Below are 13618 nucleotides of genomic sequence, written 5' to 3'. Positions count from 1 at the left end.
GATCTAGCCTGATCTGCCAGCCCTGCTGCCAATGTCGTCAGTCCAGATTTCAGCTGCAGCAGATACCATTTTCTCATCCTAAACCAGGTTCCACCTGACCTTATCCACGTCCTGCCTTCCTCCGGCCAGACAGTTCTCCCTGGTCCGCTTGTCTCTCAGCAGCCTCACCTGGTAACATTCATTACCGTCCCACCTCCACCATCGCACGTGCTGGGCCTGGGGGAAGGCAGCAAGGTCTCGCCTTAAAGTGTCTCCCTTCTCAGAGCTGGTATATTCGGAATCCACGGACACAGACAACAGTGAGATGGCACGGGCTGGGAACCGGGTGGAGGGAGGCCTGGGGGGAAGAAGGGGACATCTCCACAATAAAGGTTAAGCATATGTAAACAGGAAAACAGTCTCGGAGCTGACAGGTGCTTACAGCAGAGGAAGGAGGGAAGGTAAGAAGGGAAGGGGCAGCACAGGTGAGGCCTCGGGCAGGGACCTCGCCCCTAGCTGAGCTGGGGAAGGGCCCCTGGGAAACCGCTGCGCCTCCCTCCCCCTGTGCTGTGCTGCTTGAGAAAGCCACTAAGGACTTGAACTTGGGAGCCAGCCTGCCAGGATTTGCAGCTCAGCTCTGGCCCTGACTAGGGTGTGACCTGGGCAAATTCCTAAGCCTCTCCGAGCCTCCGCCTCAGCCTCCTCCTCCCTAGAATGGGGGCAGTCAGATGGCTTACCCGATAGACCTGTGGGGAGCATACAAGGAGCTGGGATTTGTGAAGCCCGTGGCGGGTAGAGCACACGAATGAGTCCCTGGCTGTGATTTATGGGCGGCGTGTGCTCAGAATGAGGAAGGTACAGGTGAGTGTCTAAGCGATTAATGAAGGCTGCCCGGGCCGGAGCGTGTGTGTTTAAGCCACCGTCTGGGCCGACTTGCATAATGTCATCTTTAAGCAAAATGCCTTGTAATTGGCGCAGCTCCGAAAACACACATGCACACAGGCGAGCAGGCATGCGGGGCGGCGCTGCTCGCTGCGTGGCGTGGTCCGGGTGGGTCTGTAAACACGAGCGCGCGGGGTGGGGTGCGCGCCGGGTGGGGGTGTGGGCCGGCCCGCGCTGCGTGTCCCCCTCCGACCGCTGGGCGTGCGACTGCGTCCCTGTGTGTCGCCAGCGCACACTGGTGTGAGCCCTGCTTCGACGCGCGGGTCATGGCTTAAAAATAGCTGCTCCTCGGTCCAGCGGTCGTGCCGAGGCGGCCGAGGCGACGGCAACAGCAGGAGAGTCATGGCCCAGGGACCGCGGGCGCCTGCGATCGGCCTCCGGGACTGAGACCCCCGCGGCTCAGAGAGGTAGAAGGGCGCCTGCAAGGGGAGGGGGGGTCGCCTTCCCAGTGAGGCTGTGGGGGAGGGAAGGGGCGGGAGAGGGGGCCTAGGAACCGCGCAGGCTGCGCCCTCCCGGGCTCCCTCCCGCACCCTCCGCGCCAGGCTGTCTGGGTTGCAAGGGCTGGGCGACAGCCATGAACCTGTTACAGCAGCCGGCGGGAGTTGGGGGGATGGGGGAGGGGGGATGGCGCAGACGGGGCCCCTGGAAGCCTGCAGATGGGATTGCAGAATGCAGAGGGGTGTACCCGGGACGGGATGGGGCTTCTCCGTCCCCGACCCCCCAGGAGAAAGGGAGTCCCCCGGAGGGGCTTCTTGTTACCACGCAGCATCCCACAGGCAGCAGGGTCTGCTTCCCGGGAGGGATTGGAGTAAAGGCATGGGCTCCTTAGGCCTGAGGAGACAGGTAGATGGTGGTGGTGGTGGTGGCGGTGGTGGTGGCGGCGGAGGCTATGGGGCTGTGTTTCTCTGCTCTGACTCACACACTGGAAAAATGTCTCCCTGCACACCCCCAATCCAGTCGCCCCTCACCACTCCTTATCCTAATACCCCCGCTTCTTTCGCCCTGTAAGTGCGTGGTCTCTGCTGGCCCAGGGGAAAGACCAGAGAGCGTGTGGGATGGGGACGCAGCGTGTGGGCAGGACAGAGGTGGCCTGTGCTGCTGGACCTCCTGCTGAGGGCTCTCGGGCTGAAGACAGGAAGAGGGAGAGGGAGAGGGAGCCTTCACACCCACCTTCCTGCCTTTTCAGACACACACACACACACACACACACACACACACACACACGGAGGGCCGCTGTGGGAAAGGAGGGGTAGGGAGGGCTCCTGCCACAGCCCCCGCTCTGCCTGAAGGTCCCAAGTGTCCAAGGCTGGCCCTACCCAGCGTTGCAGCTCAGCCTATGGTCCCCCTTTAGGGCCAGCTGTCCAGAGCGAGTCAGAGGCAGGGCCTACGAGCCCCAGGGCCCAGCAGGATCTCTCATTCTTCCCTTTCCTCCCCCTTCTCCAGTCTCCCACCCTCATCCCCCGCCCCCCCACACACACACACACACATACACACACACTCTAGTCCTGCCTCGGCTCAGAAATTCTCACATTAGAGATGAGGTCTAATCTTGGATGCTGATCAAAGGAGGGTGGTTTGATTGTTGTGCACGTAGATTGGCGCCTTCTCCCATGGCTCATGCATTCAGCAGGTATTCTTCAAACTTACACTCCCCTTTATTGCTATTCCCACTCACCCCATGCTCCCAACATACACCTCCCATCACAGGCTTATCTCTGAGTCAGTGGTCAGTCGGGCTTATTTCTGAGTCGTGGGGTAAAGCAGCCCATCTCTGGGCACGGGAGGAGGGGGAGGCTTGACATATGTCAGGGCCCCAGCTGCCGCTGTCTTCCTGCTGATTCTCCCTGGATGGAGAGAGCCACCCTCACCTCCCATCCCAGCCTCTCTGGCTGTAGCCCCAGGCAGATGAACCCGGATTCAGGCTGGCAAGAGCTCCAGCGTGGGCACTGCCACCCAAACACCAGATGTGTGTGTGTGTGTGTGTGTGTGTGTATGTGTGGGGGGGCAGTGGGGGTGGGGCGCTGGAGCAGAAACGGGCAGCTGGGCAGCTCCCTCTCCCTGTAAACAAGGACATGTGACTCTCCCACCTCCTTGTGTGGCTGAACCAAAAGAGCAGAGAGATCGGAGCTGCCGCAGCTGAAGGAGAAGAAAACCCCGGAGCCCTGCCAGGGCCAGACTTCCCTCCCCTCCCCAGAGAATCCGCTCCCCAGGGCCCAGCCCTGTTGGCAGGAAGGGAAGCGACTGCCCGGGACTCGCTCAGGTGTGTTTCCCATCCCTTTCTCTTCCAGCAACAGCTACCTGGAGACTGAGCCGGCACCGCTGCAGCCGCCCGGGCAGCGCTGCGGTTTCTGCCGCCTCTAAGATGTGCCCTGGGAACTGGCTCTGGGGCTCCATGACTTTCATGGCCCGCTTCTCCCGGAGTAGCTCCAGGTCTCCGGTCCGCACCAGAGCGGCCTTGGAGATGCCCGCTGTTCAACATCCTTTCCTCAATGTCTTCGAGTTAGAGAGGCTTCTCTACACGGGCAAGACGGCCTGTAACCACGCCGACGAGGTCTGGCCGGGCCTCTACCTCGGAGACCAGTATGTACCCAGCAAACCGGGGCCGGGGCCGTGTGTGTGTGTGTGTGTGTGTGTGTGTGTAGAAAGGAGAAGGGTGCAGACAGGCAGTGAGTTGAATTGTGGGTTCCAGGTTGAGGTTTAAGGGGTGGGAATGTATGGACATGGAGTGGAGGCTCCAGGGTTCGGGGGTGGGCAGGATTATTGATCTACCCAACTCTGGTCAGAAAGACTGTCATTTATTTAGCAAAATTTTTATTTTATTTTTGTTTTGTTTTTTGTTTTTAATGTTTATCCTAGTAGGGAGGATATTTTTTCCATTGATTTTTTTAAAAATATATTTTTATTGATTTCAGAGAAGAAAGTTAGAGATGAAGGGAGAAGGATAGAGAAATAGAAACATCAGTGATGAGAGAGAATCATTGATTGGTTGCTTCCTGCACGCCCCACACTGGGGATGGAGCTCACAACCTGAGCATGTGCCCTGACCGGGAATCGAACCATGACTTCCTGGTTCATAGGTCGATGCTCAACCACTGAGCCATGCCGGCTGGGCTCCATTGATTTTTTAGAGAAAGTGGAAGGAAGGGACGAGGGGGAGAGAGAGAGAAACATCAATGTGAGAGAGCCACATCGATTGGTTGCCTCCCACACATGCCACAACCCAAGAGTAGGGATTGGACCTATACAACACAGATAGTGCCCTTGACCGGAATCGAACCTGTGACCCTCTGGTGCACAGGCCAATGCTCTAAGCCATGCCGGCCAGGGTGCAAGATTTATTATTGAAGGCTCTGTACTGGATATAACAGATGACTTATCTACCTTCCATCTATTATGCTGCAATGTGGGGCTGTGGAGGGAAGAGCATTAGAGGAAACGTAGTCCGCTTCTCTCTCCAGGGCTCTGTAGTATACAAGGAGTTTTTCACATGCATTTTCTCTCTTAATCTTCACAACAGCCTTGTGAGGTAGGTACCACTATCCCCAGATTACAGACGAGGAAACTGAAGCTCAGAGACATTGTGACTGGCCCAAGGTCACACAGGTCGTAAGTAGCAGAGCCAGGACTTGGAGGTTTAAGTTCAGTGCTCTTTCTACTTGAGGAGTTTGCACTGGACGGGGCATCTGCCCTAAGATATGGCCATGTTGCCTGAGAGGCGTCTGCCACAAAGCAGAGGGGTATGGGCCACATGAACACCTAAAGGTGACGTCATAAAGCCAGCTAAATGTGAGCATGAAATAATTGGCAAGAGAAGATTCTGGTTGTCAAAGAGAAATTAAAGTAACAGGGGAGCCAAGTGCGGGAGAAAGGGTCAGAGTCATATCATCTCAAGGTTAGGGGGGATGTTAAAAGGGAGCTGGTCCAAACTGATGTCCCATATGATGTCCCAGTCCCCTCTGTTGCATCCATGCCCACACATTGACCTCCTCTCTTGCTTCAATACCCCAGTGACAGGAGAATTACTCTCTCCCAGGGTCTTCGCACCTTCCTTCAGCGAGATTCCACTGTTAGTATGGACTTCTTGCCTGGAGTTCAGATCCAGTAAATCCTACCTCCAGATCAAGTAAAATCCCCCATGCTCAAAGCTCTCCTCAATGTTTTATTATGGCTATTGTTTGCCTACCCCCTTAATCTCTTCTTCTCCAGGCAAAACCTCCCCAGGGCAAGACTCCAGGTCATTGCTGATCTTGGTTCCTCCCTCCTGGGCCATCAGTAAGCAGAGTGGAGGCCTCGGGCCAATGACGTTAGCTCCACAGTACACAGACAAGGGACTCTCCCCCACAGCCTGGCTTCCCCACCCTTCCTCTAACCTCTACTCAATGCAGGGACATAGCTAACAACCACCGTGAGCTGCGGCGCCTGGGCATCACCCATGTCCTCAACGCCTCACACAGCAGGTGGCGAGGCACACACGAGGCCTACGAGGGGCTGGGCATCCGCTACCTGGGTGTCGAGGCCCATGACTCGCCAGCCTTTGACATGAGCATCCACTTCCAGACAGCTGCCGACTTCATCCACCGGGCGCTGAGCCTGCCTGGAGGTAGGAGGGAGAGCAGGGCGGGAAGGGACCGTGGACGTTGAGTTGGGGGAAAGCCCGAGGGTCCTGGTGTGGGGAGCGAGAGAGTTTAATGACATGACAAAATTCCCAGGATATGATATTAAGGAAAACATGCTGTCAGCCATTTAAGAAAAGAATATATGGTTGCCCTCACTGGTTTGGCTCAGTGGATAGTGTCTGCCTGTGGATGGAAGGGTCCCAGGTTGGATTCCGGCCAAGGGCACATCCCCGGGTTGCGGGCTCGATCCTCAGTAAGGGGCGTGAAGGAGGCAACTGATCAATGATTCTCTCTCATCATTGATGTTTCTACCTCTCTCTCCCTCTCCCTTTCTGAAATCAATAAAATATATATTTTTAAAAATAAAATAAAAAACACATGGTGTTCGCTTCGGCAGCACATATACTAAAATTGGAAGATACAGAGAAGATTAGCATGGCCCCTGGGCAAGGATGACACGCAAAGTCGTGAAGCGTTCCATATTTAAAATAATAATAATAAAATAAAAAATACATGAAATAATGTAAAGACATAAAAAAGGAGAAGAAATGCATCCAAAATGTTCAGAGAGTGGCAAGTTGCACCTGGGTGGTAGGATTATGGGTGATATATTTCCATCTTTTGTTCCTTTATATATATTTCTAAACTTTCCAATTATTTCTACTTTGAGCATGTCTTACTTGAGTGATCAGAAAAAAAAAAGTGTATGTAAATAAAAATATATTAAACACCCCCCACAAAAAAAAAAATGGTTGATAGAAACAGCAAGATGGAAGGTGGGGGGGACCAAGGAGTGGCCAGGTCAGACTCAGGGTGTATCCCATGATGAGCTCAGCAAATATCAGCTGAGGCCCCACACTGCACAGAGCTCGGGTTTGCATTATTCATGAGAGTCTCTCCCTTGAGCCCCCTCTGGGTTTATGGATGCTGACCTGCTGCCTGTTCTCCATATCATTCAGTCTAGAGCAGCGGTTCTCAACCTGTGGGTCGCGACCCCTTTGGGGGTCGAACGCCCTTTCACAGAGGTCGCCTAAGACCATTGGAAAACACATATATAATTACATATTGTTTTTGTGATTAATCACTATGCTTTAATTATGTTCAATTTGTAACAATGAAATTGGGGGTCACCACAGCATGAGGTGTTAGCTATGTCCCTTATTAAAGGGTCAAGGCATTAGGAAGGTTGAGAACCACTAGTCTAGAGAATTTGCTGGGGAATCTGCATTCTTTTTTAAAACATGTTTTTATTGATTTCAGAGAGGAAGGGAGAGGGAGAGAGAGAGAGAGAGAGAAACACCAGTGATGAGAGAGAATCATTGATCAGCTGCCTTCTGCATGCCTCCCACTGGGGATTGAGCCCGAAACCCGGACATGTGCCCTGACTGGGAATCGAACTGTGACCTTCTGGTTCATAGGTTGATGTTTAACCACTGGGCCTCACTGGCCAGGCAGGATCTGCATTCTTACCACCCCTCATCTGCAGATCATCCTGTCTCCATGCACCTCTGTCACATCTTCCTCCTCTCTCTCTGCATAGCCTTCTCCCTAGCCCCCTCCAACCCACTGCAAACAGTGCCACAGCCGCCTCTGTGTCTGTCCTCACAGGGAAGATCCTGGTGCACTGTGCCGTGGGAGTGAGCCGATCCGCCACGCTGGTGCTGGCCTACCTCATGCTGTACCACCACCTCACCCTCGTGGAGGCCATCAAGAAAGTCAAGGACCACCGAGGCATCATCCCCAACCGGGGCTTCTTGAGACAGCTCCTGGCCCTGGACCGCAGGCTGCGGCAGGGTCTGGAGGCCTGAGGGGTGGGGAAGGGAGTTTGGGCCAGGCGCGTGGGTCCCTGGCTCCCAGCTGGAGAGAGGAGGCCCAGTGACAGGTATGGGGAGGCCCAGAGAACCCATCCCCTCCTATAGCCAGGAGAGAGAGAGGGCTGGAGCGTGGTCCCACCATTGCTATTTGTCTTGATGGGATGGGGAGTGAGGGTCGGGGTGTGATGGACACCCAGGAGGGAGCTGACCAGGGAAGGAAGCAGCTAGGCTGTTGGCAGAAGTCGGTCCTGGGATTCAGACCCCGTTGGAGTCCATACAGGGCGCCCCCCGGTGTGACTCAGAGCCCCTTCCCCTCTTTGTGCCCAGGTGTTCCCCTTCCTTCATTGTCAAAACAAAAGGGTCCCCCTGGCCTGTGCTGGTGCAGGGAATCTGAATGTGATGGCGCAGGGCCTCGTGGAGATGGTAGTGTGGAGACAGCCGGTGAAGAGGTGGCATGAAAAACTGTGAAACCCGAGGGAAAAACCCACAGACTTGTTACTCCAAGCACAGGAAGAGGAGGTGTGGGAGGGTTGGCACTGTGCCCATGGGTGCTGACTGTGGCCCAAAACCACAGAGGTGCATGACTGGGAGCCTTTAGATGATCGCTCGCTTACTGGGTCCAGGTGTCTGGAGGAAAAATAAAGATGGTGGACAAGAAGAGAGCCTCCTGAAGTCATTGACAGCTTGTTTGAGTTCTGTGTCTCTCCCCTGCGAACCCAGCCTTGCTGGGGCAGCAACAGTTCTTGACTCCCTCATATTGGTCACAAGACCCCCCCCCACACACACACACACACACACACACCCACTAGCCTTTAAGCCTCCACCCCCAGTTCTTAGGGGAGGTTTCTCCCAAGTCCAATTTCACACTTCTGCTTAGTGAAATTTTGAACTGTTATTTCCAGCTGTGTCCACACAGGGGCAGCAGAGGACCAAAAACTTCAGGTTTGCGACCATTTTTACGTAGCCGCTCACACACACACCCTTCATCTCCAAGTTTAGAATACTCTGTTCACAAGCTTGAGTGTGTAGGCAGTGTAACTTTATTCTCAAAAGTCAACCTGGTTTCTATAGCAGGTCCCCACTATGATAGGATAGCAGGATATGATCTTAAACCAATCCCAGCCTAAATAAATCCTTCCTTCAGATTTTTTGTTTTCCTGTTGCCAAGGAACAGGAGGAGCAGGGAGGAGACGTGATGTAATTGCTTCCTCTTCTAATCTTTCTAGGTTTGCCTAAGAGAAGTGTAACACGGGCTCTGTAGTAATCAAACATTCGACTGGACAACCAGAGAGAAAAGTATGGTCTCTCTGTTATCCCAAAGGCCAAACTGCCAGCTACCACCTCCCTCCTTTTTAAAAAAGGCGTGTTCCCAGAACAGAATATCTGCCTAAATGGGAGAAAGGGATGGGGTGGGGGATGAAGGGGGAAATATAGCAAAAACCGTCACAATATATCTAACGTGTATATCCTACCCCAAAGTATAGAAACTCAGAACCTCAAAGCGGGGTGGTGCCTTCATAGCCGTTCCATTCCCACTCTCCAACGAGACAGACAGAAATCGTCTTTTCCGTGTCTTTGATGAGGATAGTCATCCAGCATTTGTTTGGATATCTCTGATGGTAAGGAGCAACCACCTCATTTCCACATCATTTCACCAGCTCGAACATTAGGAAGCGCTAATACAACACCCGCATCACAGTCGGAGGCCGGAGGACCTGAGAGCTCCTGGCTGGAGCACGTGGTCGACGGGACCTTTGCGTGTCACCACCTCTTCCCCACCTGGTTATAGGCAGTAGTTCTGTCTGCCTCCACGGGGTTGCTTCTGGTATTTAATTAGCTATGAGACAGGAAGCTCCACGCACAGTCAGCATTTAACACATGTTCTTCCTCTCACTCTGTCTCTCCCGTCAGCCCTTCCGTGGTTTGACGCCAGCCCTGATGGCTCTCCTGTGTCCTCCCACCTCCAACCTAATGGCTCTGGTTGTTTCCCAGAGTCTTATCAAGTCTCAAGGTTCCTCCTCAGCTTGCCCATGTTGGCAGTTCTAATTGTGGCAACGAGACATGGTTGCAATGCTTCAAGCTAGACCTATAGGAGGCCAGCAAGATCTATCAGCTGGGCCTCAAATGCTGGTTACTCTTGAGGGACAAACTTAGCAAGGGATAGAGTGAGGCTTCTGTTCAGAATGTTGTTGCTAATTAAAATGCATTGGTTCCCTGACCAGACCATGAGTTAGAGGACTTAAGTATAACCAAAAAGAACCCCAAAAGCACTCAGGCTCTTAGAGGGACTGTTATCATGATCTGGCTGGTACAAATGACAAACCTCCTTTGTTCTAGTTTAGTAAGTATGTTTACTCTTCATGTAAACTACAGCAATCGTAAGCCTGTCTGTGCAGTCTGATTGTGCCTCAGCTCATCCCCTCGGTTTCCTTCCGGTTGAATCACTTGAGAACTTAATTCTAACTTCTAGCAGAAGTTAGTAGTGTAGCTACTAAAGTACATTTGACCAGAAAACAAGCTTCCGGATTCTCCTCACAGAGCAGATGATCCGTGTTTACTACGTACAAGGCCATATTGCGGCTGTGCCCAGGTACTCTTCTGCCTTTACAGGAACTAACTCATTGAATCCTTATAAAAACCATGTGAGGTCGGTGTCATGGTCATTGCTCTGAAACAGAGAAATTGAAGTGACACCATTTCCCCCAGGACACACAGTCAGTGGAAGAGCTGGGACACCAGCCTGGGTGCTCTGGCTCCGGAACAGTGTGTGTGACCGCGTCACGCTGCAATGCCCTGCCTCCCTCTAACTCCACCATTTAAGGTTGTGTGTGTGTGTGTGTGTATTGGTGACCTATGCGGTTCAAGGGACAGAAGAAGGGTCCACAGCCTAATCATCACACAGAATCAGTCTTATCCTCCCAGGGGGCTGACGGTGACACCTGTCACAGGTGGGTCTCACTCCCCCTGCCAAAACCGAAGTTAAATGTCCAGTTTTCCTCACCCTGTTCTTGAGGGCACCGGACTGCTTAAACCCAAGCAGAGGACGTGGCAATGAATAGAAATAAACGTGCTCTTGGATGCGGCCTCTGTTTCCAGCCAGCTCTCTGGTAACAGTCCCTTCGGGAGCTGTGGCCCGTGTCAAGGTTGTCATCCTGCCCCGTTCTCCGCTGGGGCCTCCAGCCTCGACCTCAGACCCTTGTGGCAGGCCCTCGGGAGCCTGTGCTGCCTCTGGGGAGAGGGAGGAAGCTTTGCCTTAGGTCAGTCCCCTCTGTAACAAATCCCAGCTGAGAAGTTCCACAGGGAACAACCTGTGATGGAGAGATCACAGGGGAACCAGAGAGGCAGCAAAGAACGTGCTGGCAAGAGAGAGGGCTGCACCCCAGAGTCCCCCCACACCCCCCTAGAAACCATCCCTTAAAACAAGGGTGGGGAAAGTCAGGCCCATGGGCCGGATAAGGCCCACTGAATCATTTGGTCTGGCCGTCTAGGTGAGGAGACAGAAGAAAGCTAGGTAGCCAGGGATGGGACCATGGGGGAGGGGGCACGGAGGGGAACCCAGCTGGCTGGGGAAAGAAGGGCCCCTGTAGTAGATGTGAACTTTAAAATATATAGATGTTACTAGGATAGGAATCTTACAGATAACCAATCACAAGGCAGTGAGGCTTATAACCACTCCCAAGGATGTTACTAGGGCAGGATGCTTTGAAAGGACCAATTAGGAGCTAGCAAGCTATGTATCCACCCCTACGCAAAACAACATGTGCTTCCTCTCTCTCCCCCCTCTCACCCACCCACCCCCGCGTGTGAAATGGGTTCCTGACACTCCTGTGGCAGGGGTATGCGTTCCCCTGCGCCCACGTGGCTTATGGCCATGTTTGACCAAAGACAGCAGGCTAATTTTTAAGTTGATAATTCTGTATGGCCCTTGAATGATGTTATAAATATCCAAATGGCCCTTGGCAGAAATTTTAAAGGTTCCCCACCCCAGAAAGAAAAGGAAGGCTGACCACTGGAGCAGTGGGCCAGGTGATCAGGAAAGAGAAACCCTTGATCAGAGGTCTCTGTCCTCTGATAAAAGAAGCAAAAGAGCCAAGGGCTCAGGGAAGAGCCCTGCTCACACCCTCATCCCTGAAATCGGTCAAGATGTGGCCCCAGGTGATGAAAGGGGGTTTGTGGGTGTCATTAAATTACAACCTTGTGATGGAGAGGTCACACTGGATTAGAAGGTGGGTCCGATCACGGGAATCCTTTAATGCAGAGAAACTTTTCAAATTGTGGGGAGAGATCTGACATCTGAGGTGAGGATAGACCCCCACTGCTGGCTTTGAGGAATGCGGGTGGCCTCTCAAAGCTGGGAAAGACAAGAACCTGGATTCCTCCTGGGCCCTCCTGACAGGGCTGATTGTAGCCCAGTGAGAACCACGCCAGGCCTCTGATCTACAAAACTGCAGGTCAATACACTGGCACTGGATAAGCCATTAAGTGTGTGACAATCTGTTACTCTTAGGGGCAGAAATAGAATATTAGGGTCTAGTTATTAGTTACAAGAAATATTAATCATGCTCTGTTCACCGTGATTGTTTTTGTGCTCATTAAAGAAAGCACGTTCTAACCTGGCAGGGAATTGTATGCTCCAGGACCTGGGAGCTACCCTAGAAATACCAACCATCCTCCACGTCCCAGAGCTACCTATTATAAGGGAAAGATTAACAACTTTGTTGCCCAAACAATGGAGTCCCACCCCAGCCCACATTGCCTGTGATCTGTAACCATTACACTCATTTTTATTCCTTTTGCCTACTTCCCCATGCCTGTATTACCCATCTTGCATACCCATTCTTTTTGTTTGTTTGTTTTGTTAATCCTCACTCAAAGATATTTTTTCCACTGATTTTTAGACAGAATTGAAAAGATGGGGAGAGACAAAGAGAAACATGGATGTGAGAGAGGCACTCCGATTGGTTGCCTCCTCTACGTGCCCCAGCCCTCGGGGGTGGATCGAGCCTGCCCTTGATCGAAATTGAACCTTTGATGCTCCAACCACTGAGCCAAACAGCTAGGACTGTAGACCCATTCTTACTCCTTTTGCCTACTTCCCCATGGAATCTTTGTCCTACCCCATATAAGCTGTTGGCTTATGGGGTTGCAGAGCAGATTTTCCTGGATGACCTGCTGCTCTCTCATAATGCAGCATTTTTGGAATAAACGCTCATCTATGATTCAACCCTGTCTCTGTTTACTTGGCTCAAGTAGTGACAGGCAGCCTGGACCCATTGGTTGTCCAGTTACACTGCAACAGGAAACTCATAGCAGCCCCTTGACTCGCATGAAGGTTTTTCCCTGTGAACATCCAGTCACTGGTTAAAAATGCAGGAACTAATCTCTAACACACACACAGACAGGAAGGTCATTCAACAAGGGTGAAAACTAGCACCTGGCAGCAAACCCCACCAGCCAAGGGTGCTTCATGTTCTGTGCAGTGTTTCAGTAACTGGGAAATGTTACCCAAAATGTGGGTTTCCGGGTCCCCTTACAAAGCTGAAAGGCACCGGGAGCCCGGGGTTGCATGTGACAGTGTCGGTACGGGCTGTCCCATTCGGAGGAGGGAAAGCTGGCTCTCGGCTCATCACTACCTATCGCTGCCTGTTCTCTCACACGGAACCTGCTTTACTTCTTAAGATCATTTGCCACTGCCAAAACCGGTTTGGCTCGGTGGATAGAGCGTCGGCCTGCGGACTGAAAGGTCCCAGGTTCGATTCCGGTCAAGGGGCATGTACCTGGGAGGCAGCTGATCGATGTTTCTCTCTCATCGATGTTTCTAACTCTCTATCCCTCTCCCTTCCTTTCTGTGAAAAATCAATAAAATATATTAAAAAAAAAAAAAGATCATTTGCCACAACCCTTGGAGGTAAGCCACCCCCTACCACTGTGTCCTAATGTCCTGCCAAGATATGTAAGATGCTCCTCACCCTGAGAAGCCCTGAGTAATCTACCTTCCCTCATCTCCCAATGCCCACCTGCCCCTAGACATTCTGGAATGTTCTGTTTGTGGGCAGTGGTCACCGGCCTTACAAACGGCCTGGGGTTGTTCCTCTGATTGAGCAGACACTGAAGTCGTCTGCCAGATCCCCATTCAGCATCTGGAGCCGGGGTGAAGGGGGCTGGTACAGCTGTTCTCCGAGGAAGGAACCTCGGAGGCGAGTGGAAAGAGGCCCAGCCTCGCCTCAGGAAGCGGGGAGGGGATCCTGCAGGAGCTGGCTTCTGACG

General features: G+C 52.7%; 1 protein-coding gene and 1 non-coding gene across 3 annotated transcripts; both read left to right on the top strand.

Moving 5' to 3' along the window:
• The first annotated feature begins 699 nt into the window (after positions 1 to 699).
• Positions 700 to 8009, top strand: DUSP26 (dual specificity phosphatase 26). 2 transcript variants are annotated; one of them, XM_070408378.1, is made up of 4 exons: positions 700 to 840; positions 3210 to 3501; positions 5307 to 5521; positions 7146 to 8009. In XM_070408378.1, the coding sequence occupies exons 2-4, from the start codon at positions 3284 to 3286 to the stop codon at positions 7343 to 7345; spliced, it is 633 nt and encodes a 210-aa protein (XP_070264479.1). In that variant the 5' UTR covers positions 700 to 840; positions 3210 to 3283; the 3' UTR covers positions 7346 to 8009. The 2 variants fall into 2 exon arrangements, with proteins under 2 accessions (XP_070264479.1, XP_070264478.1); XM_070408377.1 differs by lacking the exon at positions 700 to 840 and adding an exon at positions 1079 to 1328.
• LOC139007762 (U6 spliceosomal RNA) lies at positions 5919 to 6024 on the top strand. Its single transcript, XR_011470925.1, has one exon. It is a non-coding gene; the product is annotated as a U6 spliceosomal RNA (small nuclear RNA).
• Positions 8010 to 13618: the final 5609 nt, after the last annotated feature.

The sequence above is a fragment of the Myotis yumanensis genome, unplaced genomic scaffold, assembly GCF_028538775.1.
Source record: "Myotis yumanensis isolate MYYU_CA2020_CCGP unplaced genomic scaffold, mMyoYum1.0.hap1 SCAF_3, whole genome shotgun sequence".
NCBI classification, from domain to species: Eukaryota; Metazoa; Chordata; class Mammalia; order Chiroptera; family Vespertilionidae; genus Myotis; species Myotis yumanensis.
Note: the sequence above shows the minus strand (reverse complement) of the source record. Positions and strands in the feature narration are given on the sequence as shown.